The sequence below is a fragment of the Amblyomma americanum genome, chromosome 9, assembly GCF_052857255.1.
Source record: "Amblyomma americanum isolate KBUSLIRL-KWMA chromosome 9, ASM5285725v1, whole genome shotgun sequence".
Classification (NCBI taxonomy): Eukaryota; Metazoa; Arthropoda; class Arachnida; order Ixodida; family Ixodidae; genus Amblyomma; species Amblyomma americanum.
In genome coordinates this window covers 22714769-22735674 of record NC_135505.1, presented here as the reverse complement: position 1 = coordinate 22735674, position 20906 = coordinate 22714769, and the positions used below count along the sequence as shown (strand labels likewise).

Here is a 20906-nt window from a genome sequence, read left to right as displayed (position 1 = left end):
TGTGGCTTTTTACAGCTCCAACAATTTAAAGTTTTCCTGCTGGCGCTAAGAAATCCGCCTAGTTGGTACCGAATTGATTCTTACACAGTCACAACGCCTACACCACGAGGACAGACTCCCTTGACCTCTTCTTCACACAAGCGCTATATCGCACCGCTAACCCAAAGCTAACTCAATGAACTGTCCACAGTGTTCGTCTTGTCGGAGCTTTCATGAAACTTTCCACTTGTAAGCGCTATCCTACACATAAATTTCGACAGGCTTTTGCCTAAATCGATTCGTACGTGGGATGGACAAACGCGAAACATCTAGTAATTAACTTGGTCAAGGGGCGATGCAGGCTCGGACGAGGCCAGTTTGGTGACAAAGGAAGTAAGGTTTTGATCATCTCGTGGAGAAGTCTAGAATTTAAGCACGAGTATTGAGCGAAGCACTCTAGGTTCCCCGCTAATACGCTTCAAATGTCGATAAAAGCCCGCGCAGGGCACAAGCACTGATGGCAAAGAAGGCAATGAAGCTGCACCGGTATGCGAATCGACCAGATGGAACTTCGGCATACAGGGGAAGGACGGGAGTGTCAGAAACGATCGGCACAAAGGCAGACCTGGCATATGTAGCTCTTAATCGCCGCACGACAATACATAGAGAAAAAGAAAAAGAACCAAATAAACCAAACAACAAAATAAGCAAAAGTGAAAGTGCTAATACATGAAGCAATAGGAAAGTAGCTTCCTGCCTGAGAAGTGGCGCTGGCGACCTTCAAGCACGGTGTCTGTGCTCCTTTCATTTTTATTTTGCCCCGTATTCTCGTGCACTCATCGCATTTCGAACAATCTACGCCATCTATAGGATTAAAAGAGGAGAACAAGTTTTCCTCTCCCGCACTCTCTTTTACTGGCAGGATATGCTGCCGAAGTTCCGGAGTAGATTTCCACCACTGACTTTTACGGAAAACTAACTCTTGTGGACGCAATCATATCCCTAGTGAGCAAGGGCATGAGGCTTTTAAACGCGACACCGGAGGTCTTGAGGATAGCCAACAGAGGAGGCTGATAACTTCGTAACTGCTAGAACTTCGAATGTTTTGAAGAGGGAATTTTTCTCCGCAGCCAACCTTAGCTACTCTAAGCCTAGGGGTAGGTTTTAGTCAACAGAAATCTGCCCCGGACATGGGCAGCATATACCCGGCCCCTCAAAAGCCAGTGGGCTGGAGGACATCTCACTCTCTTTTTACTCCTATGTTTAGAGTGTAGGTGGGTAAACACATCAGGCGGGTACACTTACATTGACGTTGACGGTTCCCTTCTTCTTAACCATGTCACCAAGGAATGCGGAAAGCATGGATGATTTCCCGGAGCCAACCGAACCAATGATGGCAGCCAAAGCACCTTTGGGGATGCTGATGTTCAGGTCGTGTAAAGTGGCTTGGGAGTCCTTAGACCATGCGAAGCTGGTATCCTTCATCACCAAAGGATCGCCTGCAGCAAAAGCAATCGTAATTTCTTTTTTATGAAAGGGCCACAATTCCAGAAGCGGTACTAGAGCCCACACACTTCCTTAAAGCAAGAGGTGCCGCACGCGGATGAGCAGAAGTAAGGAAATTATTTATACTGGATAAGCCACCCTCTTGCTTCTTGTGGGGACAGCAGTGACTATTACATTTTTTACTATTCATAAGAAGGAAAGAAATCTTGGCTAATTGTAAATGTAGCGACATTGTAAGTCATTTCAGTGCAGAAGGACGGGAACATAGAGGAATATCCACGACAAGGCGCTGGAACCGCTTGAAATGATTGCACAGTTTCTGACTTTCACACCGATTATGGCCCCTGTAACAAAGCTTTAATAATGCTTTAAAAAAAATGAGACGCTCAGGCTCCGCCTTAAGGGTATGGCGCGATAGCGTTAATAGGTCCCTTCAGCCGCCTGGGGTCCTCAATGCATATCACTTCTCTGACACGGATACTCCTTCTCTGTCGTCTACTGTCGTCTAAATAGTGCCTACACGCCCACATATGCAGAATTGGCCATTCTCTACATTCATAGATAGCGGGGAGTCCTCATACCCCTCTTGGCGCAGTGGTGCAGCGTTTAAACGTTGCGCCACTGCCAAAGAAGGTGGCTGTTTCAAACACTGCCCCCGGGGGGGGTTTTAAGACCCAGGTCGCTCATCCCGAGCGACTTCTCGTGATCAATAGTTAATTTAACTGCCACCTGCAACGGTGGACAGTTTTCTCAAATCCGGTGGGCAAGTTGCGATGACGTAACATGATCACATGACCAAGGTTGCAGGTGGGCCGCCTGCTTTTCTCAACACGCTGACAATGTCGAGGTTGCCGCTGAACGGGATCCTTAACACTGCCGCGTTAATAACAGCCGGTCGTTTCTCTCGCCATAACGCATTCTAAATAGCGATTGAGCCAAGCGCACAAACCTTCTTCCGCGTTGTGTTTCACAGCATTCGGGTCCAGTTCGTCCGAGCGGAGGTACTTGTTGATACGCCCCAGTGACACTAAAAACTGCAATGTGGAAATACTTTAATACAAAAGCAGTGTGGGGATTAGAAAATCTTGCTTAATTGCTTGATCACAGTCTTCTTGCATATCTTCTGAACACAGCTTATTGCATCGGTGCCTAACATCGCTTATTACACCATCTGCATGTCACGCACAACAGTCTCCAAGTGTTCCTTTTCGATCGCACAGAGTCTACGAATGCGGTACCTACTCCGGAGCATTCCTCAAGAACCTGGTTTATTTGTCGTAGCTGAAATTGTAAAGTGTCTAGTGCAGCCACTGCAGTTTATCATATTCTCATGCGATCACTGCCACCTCCTTCAACTAGTAAATACGAATCATCACAGAGCAGCTCATGTCTTGCTTAGAGACACCAAACATGGCGTATTTAATAGCGTTTTTTTAGACTACTAACCTGAAAAAGAAATTTCAGCTTGTTATGCGAGCGTAAAAGATTTCGCTTATGGTTTCTTCTAATTCCCCAGAATTATTTACGCCGGCCAGCCCAACCCGAAACAAGGCGTGCCCATCACTTATGAAGAGGTCTCCGCAGCCGTCCGCGCATGCAGCCGCTCTGGTGCCCCATGTGCCGACAAAATCGCTAGCGCAATGCTACGCAACCTCTCCATGACTCCCTTCAAGCCCGTACCCAATACATCAATGATGAACTGTGGACCCAAAGAAAAATGCCCCCTCAGTGGAAACACGCAGAAGTTATACTCATCCCTAAGGCCAACAAGCCACCCTCCCTCTCTGCTCAGGCCCATATTGCTCACCTCCTTCTTAGGCAAACTACAGGAGCAAATCATCAAAACGCACCTGAAAAACTATACTGAAGATCAGTCTCTTTCCCCCTCTTATGCTCGGCTTGCGACCAGGTCTCTCCAAGCAAGACACCTTTTTTCTCCTTGAAAATGAAGTCCTCAGTGGGATGTCCCCCGGCGGAGAACACCTTCTTCTAACACTTGATATTATGGCATAATAATATTGTTCGGTAGTATGGCATCCCCACCAAAAAAACTTGTCCAGCTCAATAGAATCAGTGCAATATAAGGCTGCATGCTTTATTCTACGGTCGTACTCTCCATACCAGAGCGTTACTGCAATAAAACAATCTCTAAAACTTCTGGACTTCCACATACGACGGTAATTCTTGCGCCCATCGTTGTTCCACTCCCTCTACTACAACCAGTCATCTTTTGCACGCAGGCACATCACAGCAGCACATCACATATTATCTCGTACCGATCATGCGCATAAAATTCAAGCAATTTTCGCTCGCACAAAGAAACATCAGAATTCCCCGTTAGTCTTGGCTATAAGGGAGTGGAATGCTTCATCTGCTAGCATTGTGGCTGTTAACGAATCATCGTCCTTCCGTTCATCGTTACTAACATTTCTTGAATCAGGCGCAGCATTGTCATCTGTTTGAACTTTCCGCTTTGTACCTTTGTTTTGCCTTGTGCGTGTACATAATATTTTTGTTTATTTCACGCAGCACCATGCCCACGATGCTTAAGACCGACCCAATTTCAAATTTAACACTTTGTTCTTTCATTCTTTTTTTCTCTGTATTACGTATGAAGTGAACCCTTGAGCATTTTTGTTATTTGCTGCCCCCCCTCCCTATGTAATGCCCAACCGGGCTCTTAGGGTACTTAAATAAATAAATAAATAAATAAATAAATAAACTGTGACAACATTTCCCATTCTGCAATCCTAGTAGGTCCATATCAGATCCACGGTGGCTCTCGCATGTTCCAATATATCTACACCTTCCTCACCGCCCGGAAAGCCACGATAGGCATCGGATCTATCATACCGTATCCCTTCCCAACACCTGTAAAAGGCACTCCAGAAGGGGCCGTCCTATCACCACTGCTATTCAATATAGCCATGACCCCTCTCACCTATAAGCTATCCGCACACTCCGACGTCGTATATACCATCTATGGGGATGACATCACCATCTGGTCAACCCGAGTATCCCTCGTCGCCAAAAAGCAAGCCCTACAAACACGCATCACTATGGTCGAGCATTTTGTTCAGGCCAGCGGTATGCAACGTGCACCGGGCAAAAATTCTGGACTGAGAACCTCGCCGACAATCCGTTCCGGTCTCCTTTTGCATAAAAAATATTGGTGCTCTCTGTATCTCCAATTCCCGAAAGCCACAGGGTGCAACTTTTCTTTGAGCTTAACCTGCGAAACAGCTTCATGAGTCATCGTTCTTTCGTGGCATTTTGAAACAAAGTTGCGAGTTTACGTCTAAGCTTATGCGGCCCGCAATAGACCCCAGTGTTAATTAGTGTGCACTCGCCATGGCAGTGAAGGTGATGAGCATGGGCAGGAAGGCCATGGGGACACGCAGGATGTTGAAGAGGGAGAGGGACACGAAAGCCTTGTTGGCGTCCAACACGTTTGCCGGGTCTATGGCAATGAACACGGCGAAGCTGGCAAGCGCCACCTGCGAGAAGCCAAGTAGGAGGGGGGGGAGGGGGTGCGAAATTGCATCGAACAGATGAGCACAAATGCGGAGTTGCTTGGACCTGTTTGCGCCTGGCAAGCAAAGAAATAAGCTGTGGTGAGGTATGACTTGTCTTTTTTGGTCCAACAGCAGTTGCCGTGGTAAAATATATCGCGAAAGAAAGCTGGACATTAGCGGAAAATAAATACGCTGCTGGATAAAGTGTGAGCACAAGCTGTTGGTATAGTACCCGTTTTCTTTCCCAAAACTGACAGCAAAGAAGCGAATACGCAAAAAAAAAAATATATTTTTAAAGCATGACGGGGTCTGTGGCTTACGGTAACCGTTCTTGGTTTTGACTGCGATCAGCGGTTACGGTTGCATTATTGAGGCAAAGAGAGTTACATATAAAAATGTCACTGTCCGGAAAAGGCACTGCACCAAGCACGATAGCAATTACCGTTGTACATGGGTGAAGCTTCAGAGAGAGAGAACGTATCTTGAACGAAAAAAAAAAAATTCCATGACAGTGATTGCGTGGATTTATGAAACACTACCAGAACAAATGCTCATCTGTACGCTGGCTGTCAGTGCCATGTAAGAATCACTCTCACAGACTACAATTGTTTCGCTCGCTTTAGCAGTCGTCGTCATATTCTGCTTGAACATGGTGCGTAGAGCAGGGTGACTGTTTCGAAAATGAAAGATTTGACATGTCAACTCCTGCGTGCCATCGTATGTGTGCACCTTTCCTTTTGTCCACATTTCATATCGCGTATTCTACTGATGTTCCTTGTAGAGGTATATCCAAGCAAAGACATCAGAATCAGGGTGAATTTGTTGAAAAATGGCTAGCGCTAATCTGTTTTTAATAACATTCGAAATAGTTAGCAATCAATGCTTGTTAAAAAGTGGAGCAGAGTGGCATAGATAATGTGCATTCTCAATAAATAAGGCACAGATTTTTCTTTTGTAGGATGTGCGGATTTTTCATATTTGTTCATATAGTTGTTCCCCATATAAAAAGGAAATAACAAAATAAATAATAAATATATGTATAACAGAGCTGCTTCTTTAACTAGGAAGGCGAAAGTTTCCGTAGTTCAAAAGTCCAATAACTCGCGCGATCTCTGATTGGAAGATATCAACATGGAGAGAGCAAATTATGGTTTTGGGATGGCTTTGGTTTTAACGTCCCAAAGCGACTCGGACTGTGAGGTACACCGTAGTGAAGGGCTCTAGAAATTTCGAACGTCTATATTTCTTTAACGTGCACTGACATCGCACAGCACACGGGCCTCTAGAATTCCGCCTCCATCGGAATTCGACCACCGCGGCCAGGATCGAACCCGCGTCTTTCGGGTCAGCAGCCGAGCACCACAACCAATGAGCCACCGCGGCGGGCCTGAGTTATGTTATCTTGGAACAAAACTCCAAGAAATTCATGAGATGATACTCGTTCAAATGTACGAGCCTGGAATTCGATTTCGGTATCTATTTCGATCTGCTTTCTTCTAGGGGGAAACCCTCTATACTTATTTTCTTCGTATTCAGTTGAAATTAGTCCATTCCAAACCATTGGGAAAGATCTGCTAGCGATATGTTTGCTTTTATTTCAAGGATATCTCATTCTTTTCCATAAAAAAGTACGTTCTTGTCGTAGGCGTATAGTTTTATGTCTGGTGAATGAGATGCATTGATAATGCCGCATATTTATACAAAGAACTGTGAACGAAATATGAATGCCTGAGGTACGCCATGCCATATGTGGCCTATGCTTGACTTAGCTTCGGTGATGTATGTGTACTGAACTGCTTGACTTAGCCTCGGTGATGTATGTATTCTGAACTCCGTTCGTGAAAAATAACTGTTGATTAATAGAAGTGTCATTCCTCAAATTACATATTATTTTTGTAATAGAACATTAAGCTTAATGCTCACTTGATATGGAAGACTGACGTTATGGTCTTCGATTAGATTCTGTCCTCTGCACATGCACTGACATTCTTCAGATTCAGTAAAAGGCCGTTGATTTCTGGTTGAGCGGTAGGGAACCAAAAAAGCGAATTTTTGATGTTCGATACTATGTACAGTAAGAACAAAAGTTTGCGAGATGTGGGTTGGGTAAAAAATTTATTTTTGCACTTTTAAGCATCATCATCATCAGCATCAGCCTGACTACGCCCACTTCAGGGCAAAGGCCTCTCCCACGTATCCCCAATTAACCGGTATTTTGCCAGATGCGCCCACCATACGCCCGCAAACTTCTTAATCACCTAACATTCTGCCGACCCCTGCTACGCTTGCTTTCTCTTGGAATCCACTCTGTTACCCTAAAGGACCAGTGGTTCTCTTGCCATCGCATTACATGCCCTGCCCAAGCCCATTTCTTCCTCTTGATTTCGACTAGAATGTCATTAACCCGCGTTTGTTCTCTCACCCACTCTGCCCGCTTCCGGTCTCTTAACGTTACACGTATCATTTTTCTTTCCATAGCACATAAATTGAACGGACATGCGTCCTCCATTCGATGGGACTAATGGCAATTTAGTAGCAGCTGGAGAGACGAGGAAGTAAATTCTTTTCTACGAATCCACATTCCGTAAAATTGTGTCCATGATTATACCGGCTATGATCACAACCACTCAGCATGGAACAACAAAGCCTCTGATTTTAAAAAGTCTTCATCAAATTTATTCGCAAGTCTTCCTCTCGATCATGGTCTGCCGTCAACTGTCAGCTCAGAAAAGTTTTTTTAAGCGGCATTTGGACATTAGCGCATTTGCAGTCTGCCGTGCGTTTGGAAGTTTATTAAAAATCATTAGCAAACTTCTTTTCATAGTAAGTATTTCGAGTCTTTTTAATACCGCAATTTAATTTGCTGATAACTTTTTAAACTCAGCATGATATTTCGGTCATATAGTTTTAATAAAGGCTGCAAAACACCTGTCGAGACTTATTTTTCTTTTTAAAATCGTGACGTCAATGGGAGGTTTCGCCCACTTTTTATTCTTTCTACATTCTACGAGAGGAAACGCACTATCGTGCAGCTACGTGATAATGTTTGGTCATTTAATTTATTAATTTATATTTAAAATGCCCCGTAGGCATACTACATGACGGAGGAATATATCGTGTGCTCATACAGTATCAGTCGCTTGAAAGGTAGGTGTCCAGTCTACAATAGCTATTAATAGTTGGAAGGCTAGCATGCTTGCTTCATTAATAAGTCTGTCACGCAGGCAAGCCGAGAAGGCGCAGCACCGAAGTCCGATCGCGTAGCCAACGAATTCTGATCTGCGCGCCCGCCGAGTGTGCTGGGGTATGTCGACTTCTTATGGTGCCGGGCACAACGCTGCACGCTACAGCCCCCCCCCTCCCCCATCTAGCGACAAATTCGCGAAAGAGATGAGCGATCTCGTTGACGAACAGCGAGGTTGTATGCAGGGTGGAACGGGGACGTCAGAGAAAGCCTGTGTGTAAAGCGAGAAGGAGGCCGGGTGGAGCTGTCGGTAAAAGGCCTCAGGCTTCGGGCGGTCGGCCAAGGCTGAAGCGTGATGGCCGAGGAAGAGGCGGTCAGGGTGAAGGCGAACGCACTTGATGCCGGGTGTCCGAGGGTGAGTGGTGAGGGGCAAAAGAGCCACAGCGGCGACAAAGGGTGTCTGAAAGGCTGCTGCGGACAGGTGACGTGCAGGTGCGACAATAGCGCGGTGAATGCAGCCTGCAGTGGGCCGGCCGCTGAATGTGATGGGTGTCCGGAAGAGAGCGATCAGGAAGATGTGGCCCAGACGGGGGCACTGCAGTGCATGCTTCCGATACTGTCAAATAGACCAGGCGGGGGCCAGTAATGGTGACTGCGGGCAACGTGGGCGTTGCAGCAAGCACAGAGGATGCTGCTGAAGCCGGACAGTCTTCGCAGGCCGGTACATTCTCTACCGGTGGATGGTAACCGACGGTGCAAAGCGGACGAGAAGACAGGGCTGTCGCCGCCACTAAGTCTGGATGCGAGGACGGCTGAAGGGCCGGGTGAAAATGCTCCCCGGGTGTGGAGCAAGACGGAATAAATAAGTGTGCTTCGGCACATGGGGTCGAATCAGTAGTATGTGGGTCGTGCGGCTCCTCAACAGTGGAAGTGGCAGAAACGAAGCCGTCGCAGCTGGTCAGAAGGCGTGGGATGGTGAGAAGACAGGAGGTAGAAGTGTTGGAACAGGTGCGGGAGTTGTGCTCACAGTTGGTGGAGTCGTTACCGGCGGCTTAGAGCGAGATCGGAAACGCAGGAAAGTCCGAGCAGTGGAAGACTCCTGGCATGCTGCCAAGCTGGCCAGGAAGGGGTCGTCCGGGCCCGTGGACAGCGGCACATCCCAGGTACGGTGGTTTCTTGAGAAACTGCAGGGCTGCAAGCAGTGGCGAGCGAGGGAACAGTAGTGCGCATGAGACGAGCGGCGGCGACGAGACCAGGGGGAACGGTCTTCCCTGCAGAGTGCCTCGTGGTGCGGAGACTGGGATGAGGCGCCAGCGTGATGTGCCCGCAGAACAGCACTGTCAGAAGGCAGTGTGTCGATCTCGCGGCTCAGCGCAGCGAAGGGGGCGAGTAGCCGGTCTATGCGGTCGCCGGTGGCTGAACGCGCAGATGTGACAGGAGCGGAGGAACAGGGTGTCGCAGGCAAGACGCCCATCAGCTGGTCAGCCATTTGTACCAGGGAGGCGATTTCTGCTGTCAACACGCCAAGGATTTTGCGCACACGCTCAGAGAGGCGTTGCAGGTACAGTTCCCGCAGCAGCGATGCGTCCAGAGGCGGAGAATGGTTAGCAGCCAGGTGCATCATACGACACAGGAGCTCGGTGGGCTTGTGGCCGCCGAGTTCTTCCACCTGAAGCAGGTGTTGCAGGCGGCGTTGCTCCGATTCACAAATTCGCCACATGAGCGCCGCTCGTAGATGGTCGCAAGGGCGATCAGCAGGCAGTGAGCGCAGAATGTTTCGGACAACCGTAGCAGTGACAAGAGCGAGAGCACTGATGGCATGATAGTACATGTCCGTCTGATACGTGATGCCGCTGAGGCGAAACTTGGACTCGATGGTCAGGAACCAGCGTTCCGAGTCCTAGGTCCAGAATTCGGGCAGCTGAAGCGCGGAGACGTCGTGCTTATGCGGGGGCTGCGGCAGGGACGACAGAAACGACGAGGCAGTGGAGGAAGCTGTTTTCGTCGCTTACCGACATCTGTGGCAGGCGTCGAAGGCAGCCGGGGTCTCGAGCTCCGTGCAGCGGTAGGCGTAGGCGGGGCAGCTCGAAGTCTTGAGTCGCCAATTTGTGGAGGGAGCATCCCAGACACAAGCCTAAGGTGTCTGGTACTCTTTGAGCCAGGAGAGAGCTTGGAGCGGAGCGACAAACCGAGAAGGCGCAGCACGTAGATCCGATCGCGTAGTTGTCGAATTCTGATCTGCGCGCGAGGCCGAGCGTGCTGGCGTAACGCTGCACGCTAGAAGTCTGTACAGTATGATACGCTGTTGCTATTGAGAAACGTTAGGAAGAAAAATGGAATCGCAACGCGGGACCAAAGCCATGATTATAATAGCTGCAGCTCAATTTGTATACAAGATTTGGTAGTTTGAACTACGGTACCGCTCTTGAAAAGGTAGCCATGAAGAGGTCATTAACGTGTGACACAAGCTGCAACACAAACAAGGTTTCTGCAGGAAGATTCACTATGTTTTACGAATGTTCGCCACAGCGCACCTAACCCTTCGTAGTGCGGAGAACAACAATAATAATAATACTTTATTGCGCAAAACATAAACAAAATGTACAAACATCTGGCCTGCCAAAGCCTCATATAGGGCTGCAGCGGCAGAGCCGGACAGGCTGCGGGACCGTGCATACATACACACAGAGGATGATAAGACATATTAAACTGAACAAAACATCACATTAGTTGCGAGAGCAAAATAAATAAATAAAAGAACACACAAAACAGATGTTCAGTATTGAATAACTCTCCTATGAAAGGTCTTGCGGAAGAGAGGAAGTCTGGGACACGGCAATACCTAACATCCATGGAAATGTAAATGCCGGAGAAAATATTTTCAAATATATGCGTTGCAATAACACGTCACCATTACGATCTATATAAATCGTTATGCATTCCTGAATTCTGAAGAAAACAAAGTCATTAACACATTCCAGAGATCGCATGATTTTCCACCATAACCGGCGAAACATCATGCCTAAAAGTCATCAAACCATTAGTTATCAGTTTATGTCAACAAATTTTTAACTTATATTTAGTTTTCGCGCCACGAACCCTTGGAAATAATTATACTGTATCTTGTTGACCGTCGTGGTATACAACATGGCTCCTTGGTCGAAGAGACCACATGGGAACATACGGGATCTTATAGTTACTAAACCAAATATATTTCAAGAAAACTGTTTCTATCAAAACACGTTCAGGCAGTGAAAATATTTTCAAAACATGAGAATTAGAACCAAGGCCAAATCATACCAACATTTTTTAACAGAGAACGCAGGATAGAGTTAATCCTACGCTTGCAGCGAACTACACTGTGGCCATAAACCATTATATTCTATCGCAGGATGCTATAACCAAAAGCGCTTACAATACTTTCCGTACTTAAAGCGGCATGTAACACCTAATTTTTTAAAGTATACAGGAGGCGGCTCGTAGCTTTTTACAAACATGGGAGAGGCGATCATTCCCTCAAAGGGCACTGTCGAAGTTTATTCTTAAATATTTTACTCTGATTACATAATTCAAGGTTCAAATTTACAATCAGACCCGAGCAACAAAAGCGATTTATAAGATCGACCTTTACATCGTTCTGTAAAAGCATATAAGTTTAGTTTTGAAAATTTTAGTTTTAAGAGAATATCACAGCGTGTAGCACGAAAGTTGTCTGCCCATGTGAGCGCAACACGATTCTGACCGGGAAGAGAACCGGACATTTCAAGAAAAACGCTTCTGAAGCTCCTTCAGATATCAACAGATTCGTACAAAAAATTAATGGACTGTTTAATGAAGAGGCGGCTTACCGCTGCTTCTCTATAAATCGTTCTAAAATGTTCCTGGATAGGTAGCGCTTGCGGTGGCCGCCGCACAGTCTTCAAGCTCAGCCGTTGTGAAACGCGCAGAAGTGAAACCAGTGATGAGCCAACACTGCGTCCACTCACCAGGAATGGGGCGGTTGTAAACGCGAAGATGATGGCCGCCCCGAAATAAGCCTGCACCTTGAGGGACTTCATCTCGTCCTCGCGAATTGCGAGCACACGCTCCTGGAAGGACATCTCCCAGGCGTAAAGCTTCAGCACCTTAATGCCTCCCAGCATTTCATTCATCAGCTTCAGACGCCTGTCCTTGTGCTTCATCAGCTGAACCTGCAGTCCGGACAAGAGCAAGAACGCACGTTCAATGTCAGTCATCATCTAGAGTCATCATCAGCCGAGTTGGCTGCACTGCGTGAGAATGAGTTCTCCCAGCACCCTCCAAGTCCTTACGCATCTGTGGCCTCATGATCCCTGCAAATTTCGTGAGTTATAGTTGGATAGACCTTATGTTAGCGTGAAGTTCCAGCCACAGTCACCCCTACCGCACAAACGTTCCTCCGCAACAAGCAAATAATCCCTTTTTAAAGCTTTTCGTGTTACTTAAACAAAAAACTATTCACAAGACTAAATTCTGAACTCAACAATTTTGACGCCTCTTTCTTGTTTATTAGAGTGAAACGTTACAATGGTTTCTTTCGTTTACTGCTGCGATTGGCTAGCGGAGTAATAGAGGGCCCTGAGATCCGTGGTTCATTGCTGCCGACTACAGTTTAAGTTGCATCCCCTATAGTTCTATCCTATTATAGCCTCACTCCATGTGAGCATCTGCCACCACCACGGAGCTCGGTGAGCAAGCAAGTGGCCCACAAAGTTTTATCATTCCCCTGTAATTTTGTTACACAACAAAAGGGCGGTAAACATGGAAAAGTTTTACATTCTTCAGAGTGGAGGAATACGGTGTACCTGAAGATGTTTTACGTTAAAGCGGGAGGTACAGCAGCTCAATGAAACGCTCCTCATCCTATAGAAGCCCCAGAATCGAAGATTGTTCGTGTTTTTAAACATGGTAACTTACAAAACAACGTAAAAAGCAGTAACACTTGATAAAGCGTCAGAATGCGCGAGATAAACACTATCACATCCACTTCATTGGTGTTTCTCTACTAGAAGCTCGAAGACAGCTTTTTTAAAGCAATGCGTCTTTTTTTAATTTTCGGCGTTCTCTTCCTAGAAAACGAAGCCACAAAATCAAATTCATGAAAACTAGCGAGAAATTGAGGTACACAATCAACAAGGCTACCGCTTAAATGCCCATTATATTGCGAATAACCAATGCGATAGAATTCGCGGTTTGAGCGACACGGCAAGCTGCGCTAGCTGGCCTAGTTTCATTCTGAGGTTGCCTTTGTAGCGCGATTTGAAAATAAAGGTATAAATCCTGCATTCTTCATGGTATTTTGTTCAGCCGCTCCCATGAAGAAGATTTTGCTGAACGCTCATGTCGCACCTGAAAAAAATGCACTGCGTTAATGAATACCAACCGCCCATTTTGTTCATTTATTTACGTTATGTTCACATACCGCTGCTTCGCGTAAAGATACGGCAGAAAAAATAAAACACAACTCACAAACGCAGTCTTGACAGTCAGCAGCTCATGACATAACGGACTGTGTAGGCACATGGAAATGCTAAATAAGAACACGCCAGCTACAAATCGCAGAACCTTTAAATTATTTCCAAGGCAGAATACGAGTTGGGCCAGGAAGGGAACCCCAAATTTCTATAGTGCGTGGGAAAAAAAAGCGTTTCGAACACACCCTCATGATCAGTAAAAGGAGAATGTTCTGTTTCCGATAAGCTTGTGAGGGTGATCGCTTTGAAATTTTTAAACAGGCGAAATGAGACAAGTGGAGTCAGGTCCAAACCCCACAAAAGAGAAGGCAAAATATTCTGTCAAGTTGGTGAAGTACAAAATGGACAGCCATTTTCTGCACGTACCTGGCACTTCCTGATGTATGCGGTGACAGCACCATTGACGGGTATCAAGATGATCATGACTCCAAGGCCACCCAATGTGGCAATGCCCAGTTGCCCCCAGAGAAGCCAGATCGCGAGGCCGATCTGCAGGGGGGTGATCCAGATGAGGTTGAATACTTGGATGTAGTCCATCACTCTTTGGGTGTCTACCGACATGAGGGTGACGATCTCTCCCGTCGTGTATTCACCCCTGGCAACGCTGGAGAGAACCAGGGCCTGCGAAGCAAGCAGGGGCGACAGTATATATGTCATCACGAACGCACAAACCAGTCAACAAGGGGAAAGTTAAACCAACATTGTGTTGTTTGTTGGGGTTCTGGGAAATCCCGTTGATTACATTTCATAATAGTAGTGCACAGACACTCAGTGTGGCAGTTGCTTATTGGTCTGAATAATACAGCATGCCATCAAGCGTCCTTGAAATTGCGTCATCAAAAGGTAACGGGGAAGGAGCACAAAGGTTTGTCCCGGTTGTTACACACTGCTTTTTTTTTGCTCCCTTCCAATTTCCGAAGTCAACCAGTACAGGCAATTTAACTCAGAAGTTCGCGGTGTTCTGAGAATAAAAGAAGCGCTACGGGAAAAGTGTGCACAAGAAAAAAAAATAGTATTTCGAATGTCAACAAAGCTACATCTGGTCTGGGAAAGGCATCTTGGTTGAGGCCTTCGGAGTAATTTCCAATAACTCAGGCTCTTTGGAGTGTACCGAGATGTGAATGCACGAGCGTTTCCGCATTTCTCCTGCATCCAAGTGCAGCGCCACACATTACTGTCCGCACCCGCTCAGCTGCAGGATAGCTGCCAAACCACTTAGATGGCTTCAGGAGTGCCCGCCAACTGAGTCAGTCAGAACAGCTTCATACCGGCAGTAACAAAGCTCCCGTCTTTCGTTGGCTGTAGCGCCTGTACTTTAGCCCGGTGTCTTGCTAAGTTAGCCCTTAGATTCCATTTATAAGTCCGTCGCTGGCGCCAAGAGAGCCTGTAGGTGGAAAAAAGCACCGATCTCTGCTAAATGTCGATTATTATAAGATAGTCTCACAGCAGTACGCAATTCGTGGAGAAGCTGCAAATAATATGGTGTCATCATCATCATCATAAGCCTGACTACTGCAAGGGAAAGGCCTTTCCCGTGCTTTTCCAATTAACTCTGTCTTTGTCAGCTGCAGTCACCGTATAGCCACAAACATCTTAATCTCATCCGCCCACCTAACTTTATGCCGCCCCCCCCCCCTGCTAAGCTTACCTTCTCTTGGAATCCACTCCATTACCCTTAATTTAAGGACCAGCGGTTAGCTTGCCTTCGCACTACATGCCCTGCCCGAGCCCATTTCTTCCTCTTGATTTCGACTAGGATGTCATTAACCCTCGTTTGCTCTCTCACCCACTCTGCCCGCTTCCGGTCTCTTAACGTTACACGTATGTTTTCTTTCCATAGCTCGCTGCGGTGTCCTTAACTTAAGCTGAGCCCTTTCCGTTAGCCTCCACGTTTCTGCCCCATAGGTGAATACCGGTAAGATACAGCTGTTGTATACTGTTCTCTTGAGGGATATTGCTAAACTGCCATGCATGACCTCGGAAAACTGCCATATGCACTCCGCCCCATTCTTATTGTCCTAGTTACTTCTCTCTCATGAACGAGATCAGTAGCCATTACCTGCCCTAAGTCAACGTATTTCCTTACCACTTCCAGCACGTCGCTACCAACTGGGAACTGCTGTTCCCTTGAGAGACTGTTAAACATTACTTTGGTTGTCTGCATGTTAATTTTTAGACACCGTATTGTTCTTCCTGTATAACTCATTGATCATGCTCTGCAGTTCATACCCTGAGTGACTTAGCAAGGTAATGTCATCAGGGAATCGGAGATTACCGAGGTATTCTCCATTAACTCTTATTCCCAGCTATTCCCAATCCAGGCCTCGAAACACCTCCTGTAAACAGGCGGTGAATAGCATTGGCAAAATCGTGTCTCCCTGCCTGACACTTTTCCTTATTGGATTTTTTTTTGCTGACTTTATGAAGGATTATGGTAGGTGTGTAGTAGTTATAGATATCTTCCAGTATTTTCACATAAGACTCTTCTACACCCTGATTCGGCAATGCCTGCATGGCTTTGTGGAATCGGTAGAGCACGTCTACTGTTACGAGTGCCATTGATGTCCAGTGGAGGCATGTTCGAGTCACCGCAGCTTAGATGTCCCTCCCAAAGCCAACTATGATTGATTCATAGTTCAATATCCGTGCCGATTGGTAGTATACCATTGGACTCGACACGACCCTGACGACAGCGAAGCAACGCTCGCATATCAAGCGCGACACTAAGCGCGATCATGCATAAGCAAGACAGCCGCGCATAATACCTTCTTGTAGATAGCATTGATGATGGCTGAACGCATGCGCATCGATATCACGTAGATGCGGTAGTCGTACTGGCCGTTGAGGATGGACTCCAACATAGCGGAGAAGAACATGGTGAAGGCGAACAGCAGGCCGCGCCACAGGGGGTCGTTGGAGCTCACGAAGGCGATCAGCATGCTGTGATAAACGAGAGGAACGTTGGTCCCACGAGGCACCAGAGGTGCAGTGAACACAAGGGAATACACCGCTTCCTCGGTAGAGAAATTTCTCCGCACTGAAGGTACGGGACAGTTCAGCGCAACTCGGGCCCTTCAGCAGCACGTCGAAGCCGTGCATAGCAGGAACAGCAGCTGGTAGTTACCATAAGCGAGTTGTTTGTTTACTCTTTTATATTTCACACGCCAGTGTGCACAAGAGGCCAAGGGGAAAGCCGTTCGACCAAGGTTTTAGGGGTCCCGGGCCTCTAAACACAATGGCATCGAAAGCGCGAAGAGACATTGTATTGTTGCAGAGTTTCACAGCTGCGCGATCACGCTCAGTACTCGTCCTGTACTCCGCTCGCCGCAATGCATGCGCAGTCTACCCTGACGCGCTTGACCTGCTACTATCAACCACCCCAGGCCACCCGTACGTGTGCCCCGGTGTTCAATGTTATGACGACCGTTGTTAGTTCGGGAGACGCCATATTTAGGCGCATATATTGAGTTAGTAGACATGCAACTTCTAATGGAGATGTTCTTGCTTCAGAGAAGTGAAAATCGCCGCCGCTGTAGTAATACACAAGCCAGCAATATTGAGCATAGGACATATAGCCGACCGCGACTTTCGCAGGTTTGCTGTTCTCAAGCATTCGCTTGCGGCCCACGCCGATCTGGACACTGGTGTGTCGTACGCGTAGCTTCTACTCAATTGAAGTTGTCCGTGAGTACAGTTTTCGGGCAGGCGCTCAATTTCTTCAGTACTTTTTTGCACTCAGCACAGTGCCATACCAGATCACCAAAAAAATTGAAGAGTTTTGCTTCTGGGTCGAGAACAGTTTCGTCGAAAATTTTTGGTACTTAATGAAACCCAAACGTGCTTTAGGAAAGGTAATTTTCCACCACGTACTAATAGTCAATAGTCAATAAGTTTATTTTCTAGGTTCAACTGAAGGGTTTCCTGGCTGAAAGCTGCCTGGGCAGCTTGACTGGGACCAGGAAGCCCGTACAAGCAGTAGCACACAAGAGGTACAGAAAATTTTCAAAACCAGTCACACATAAAGCAGTAGATTAAATAAAGAAAACTCTCGACACATATATCCAATGACTCGAATAATGTTTAAAAAAATGAGAACACTGAAATGGTCATATATATGTTAAAAACACATTAACACTCAAGCAAACGTTCAACGATCAATAAGTGGAGACATAGAATGACATTTGAACAAAATATTTCCGCAGCTCAGCTTTTGTGTATTCCGTTGTATGCTGATATGTGTTTAAAGCATGGTGCAGATTATAAGACAACATATGTCATTTGTAATCGGTGGGAAAACGTGGTATGCTCCATTAGTTAACACTTCTTTTATGTATGTTAGGTACCAACCACCAAGTGCCACCAACTAGCACGAACCGCTACTATATATAGCGAAAAGGTGCGTTTTCGCGGGCAGTGACAAAGTTTCATTTACTGAGGCCTGCATAAAAGTAGTTGCTTCCGGGGGACGTACGCACATGCGTACTCATGTTCATTGGGACTTCTACATTTCCTGCCAGCAGGTTTGCGCAAGGAAATGTGGCACCGATTGTCTTTATACCAGATTCGGTACCTGTCCCGAAATGTCAGTAAGGTTTTTCGCGCCGAGAGACACAAGGAGAGGCTAGTGAATAAAAAATAGACTTTTGCTGGCATTTCGTGACCACTGACGCAACATTCTGCTTTGAAGCGCGGGTTTAGAGAGATAAAGTCGTTTACAGAAGGCAGAGGGAAGTAGTCGAATAAAGAAAATATACAAAAATATTTAGTCGTAAAAATGGGGTGAACCAATTTTAAGCAAAGGTAGAAAAAGATTTTAAGGTTTGCCTGCAAGACCAATTTTCTGCATGTGCCGGACATTGGACTATGATGCAAGGCGTTTCGTTGAGGGCCTGCATTAATTCTGACCAATTATATTTATTTTAACGTGCATCAATTTGTTATAAACCTTCATCAAAATAGAGCCACCACGGTTGCATTTGTATCTGACTCCTCTTTCTGATTAGGAGAACGCTACAGCTACTGCGAGAGCAGCTTTGACCGTTTCACCCAGAAGACAACAGGAGGTCTTATTCACCCTTTCACCGGACTTATGCTAACCGCATTTGCCCAGACACTGTTTAGGTGAACAGGCCCGGTGGGAGGCGCGCACTCACTCGAGAACGAGCGGGCCGACGAAGGTTAGCACGCTGGCCACCAGCTTGACGAGAGCCACGAGAGTGAGCTCGAGCCAATAGGTGCGGAACAGAGGCGTCATTATTCCGATCATGGACACCAGGGGACGCCGGCCATCGGCGTCGGGCTTCTTGCTCAGCACAGCCCTGCGCCAAGAAAAGGAAAAAAGTGGCGTCGCTAAGTGTGGAAGATGGAGCGCTCATTTATGCACTTGACAAAGCTTTAGAAGCAAGATTCAAGTGCTTCGAGATATCCAGAAGCACTTATAGGCGAATGAACGTTATTTAAGTTGCCTAAGTTTCAGAGCCTGACCGGCGCAACCGGTGTTAATTTTTGCGTGCTGTATTGCGCAAATAACAGGATAACAGGCATTGGCGTACACATTTTAGAGAGGACTACACGATAACCTGCTGCAAAGTGTAGACTTAAGCTAGATGGCAGCATTACATTATACGTTTGTACAGCACGACAACCGATAAAGTGCAACGAAATAAGAGGCAAGAATAGCGATGGCGGCATCCTTAACCCTTTCTTAGTCTCTTGTCACTTGTTGCGCTGCATAAACTTGGGGGACACTTAACGCATCTTAAGGGGAGAGTGCGATTCCATTAGAGATCCCCATTACTGCTACCTTGGTGCTCCTGTTTTTCCAAGTGCCCCCAGAAGAGAGACATTCTTCGCTAGCCGAAGCAAGGAACCGGTTCCAAATGAATTTTCCAGCCATTATTTCTTGTCTCTTTTCCTTTTCTTCTCTTTCTTACCCTTTCCATCCCCCTCTTTCTTCTTTCTTCCGTATGCAGGTTGTAATGACGTCTCCGGGTCACGCGACCTCCCCATGTACCGACAATTAATTTCATTCTCGCCTGCCACGGTGGACTGTTCGCTCACAATCAGGTGCGCCGGCTGCCACCTGACACGGTGGGCAGATTGTGAAGTCGCGTGACGCCTCCAGACCAATCAGCGAATTTCGTGACGCATGCCGCCATTTTTGCGAAATGCGGACTGTAATGCTATCGCATTAAAACCTGCTGCCAGTCCGCGGCACTGGCATTGCGGAAAATCCATGGATACAGTCAAGGAAAGATTCTCTGCTGCGGCTGGTGTGTTAGGACCCACGGCGTCCTGTGAGATCAATTCGCCGAATTATCTCGCAAATGTATTTTGCTTGAGGCTCTCTAACTTGAATGCACCTCTTTTTATCTAGATTGCAGAATGCTTTCACTTATTTAGCATACTTTTACAACTTTTCACAAAGCGCATTATCACGGCTCTGATCCCGAGTGCGGACTAATGAAAAGATAACCACTAACCCTCTCTTCTGCTTCTCTTTCTCGAAGTGGTAGGAGAAGTCTTCCGATATCTTGGCCGTCTGGTTGGATTCGTCTAGGAACCACATTTGGTACATCTGGAGTGGTCTCATGAATCCCAGGATGGCCATGCTGGTAGGGAAAGGAAATAATGTAAGGGCATAACGTGATTTTCGCAGAGACAAACCATGTTCGAAAGAGGTGACCGCTTAGTGGTCAAAGACGGCATTTTCTTGGACCTTCAAATGAACATAGCGGCACTAATGAAGCACTAGCCCCGAGGCTTCTGAGACCAAAAAATACCATTCGTGATGAAAGCAAGCCCTACCGCTGGTTCACAGGACCAGGCTTAGAAGGGAGTAGGAATAGGCGAACTATGAAATATCAGTGTGCCCTGCTAAAGCCTTGACGCCTCTTGCCCTGTGGACATTAAACTGCCAAACATCTAACGCTGCAAACTTTGCGTTCGGGTCACCTTCGATAGCCTTCGGAATGCCTTATTGGGACATGACTGGGGCTCCCTTAGTAGCCGCGACAGCTTCCGGTTCTTTTCCAGCCTCCCCCTATTCAGTCTCCGCACTCGTAAAAAATGCCTACTAAGTGTTCTATTAATTAAAAGCATCTTTAAATTAGACGATAATAAATACTACGTGACCTATTGTGCTGCGTACCGGAAGGGCTTTTCCGCCGTCCTCCTCCACAACTTTAAAGCGACGGCTGTTAAGGGCACGCTTTCCAATTCAGCGGCATC

At 46.7% G+C, this 20906-nt stretch overlaps 1 protein-coding gene across 1 annotated transcript in view; it reads right to left on the bottom strand.

Moving 5' to 3' along the window:
* Positions 1-20906, bottom strand: part of LOC144105008 (multidrug resistance-associated protein 1-like) — a 156264-nt gene that overhangs the window by 78615 nt on the left and 56743 nt on the right. Inside the window, exons 7-14 of the mRNA XM_077638229.1 lie at positions 20159-20287; positions 18830-18994; positions 16442-16616; positions 14043-14297; positions 12171-12374; positions 4836-4982; positions 2435-2519; positions 1285-1478 (exon numbers count right to left, since the gene is read on the bottom strand). Coding sequence (XP_077494355.1) covers positions 1285-1478; positions 2435-2519; positions 4836-4982; positions 12171-12374; positions 14043-14297; positions 16442-16616; positions 18830-18994; positions 20159-20287 — 1354 coding nt within the window. The remainder of the gene's footprint in view (positions 1-1284; positions 1479-2434; positions 2520-4835; positions 4983-12170; positions 12375-14042; positions 14298-16441; positions 16617-18829; positions 18995-20158; positions 20288-20906) is intronic.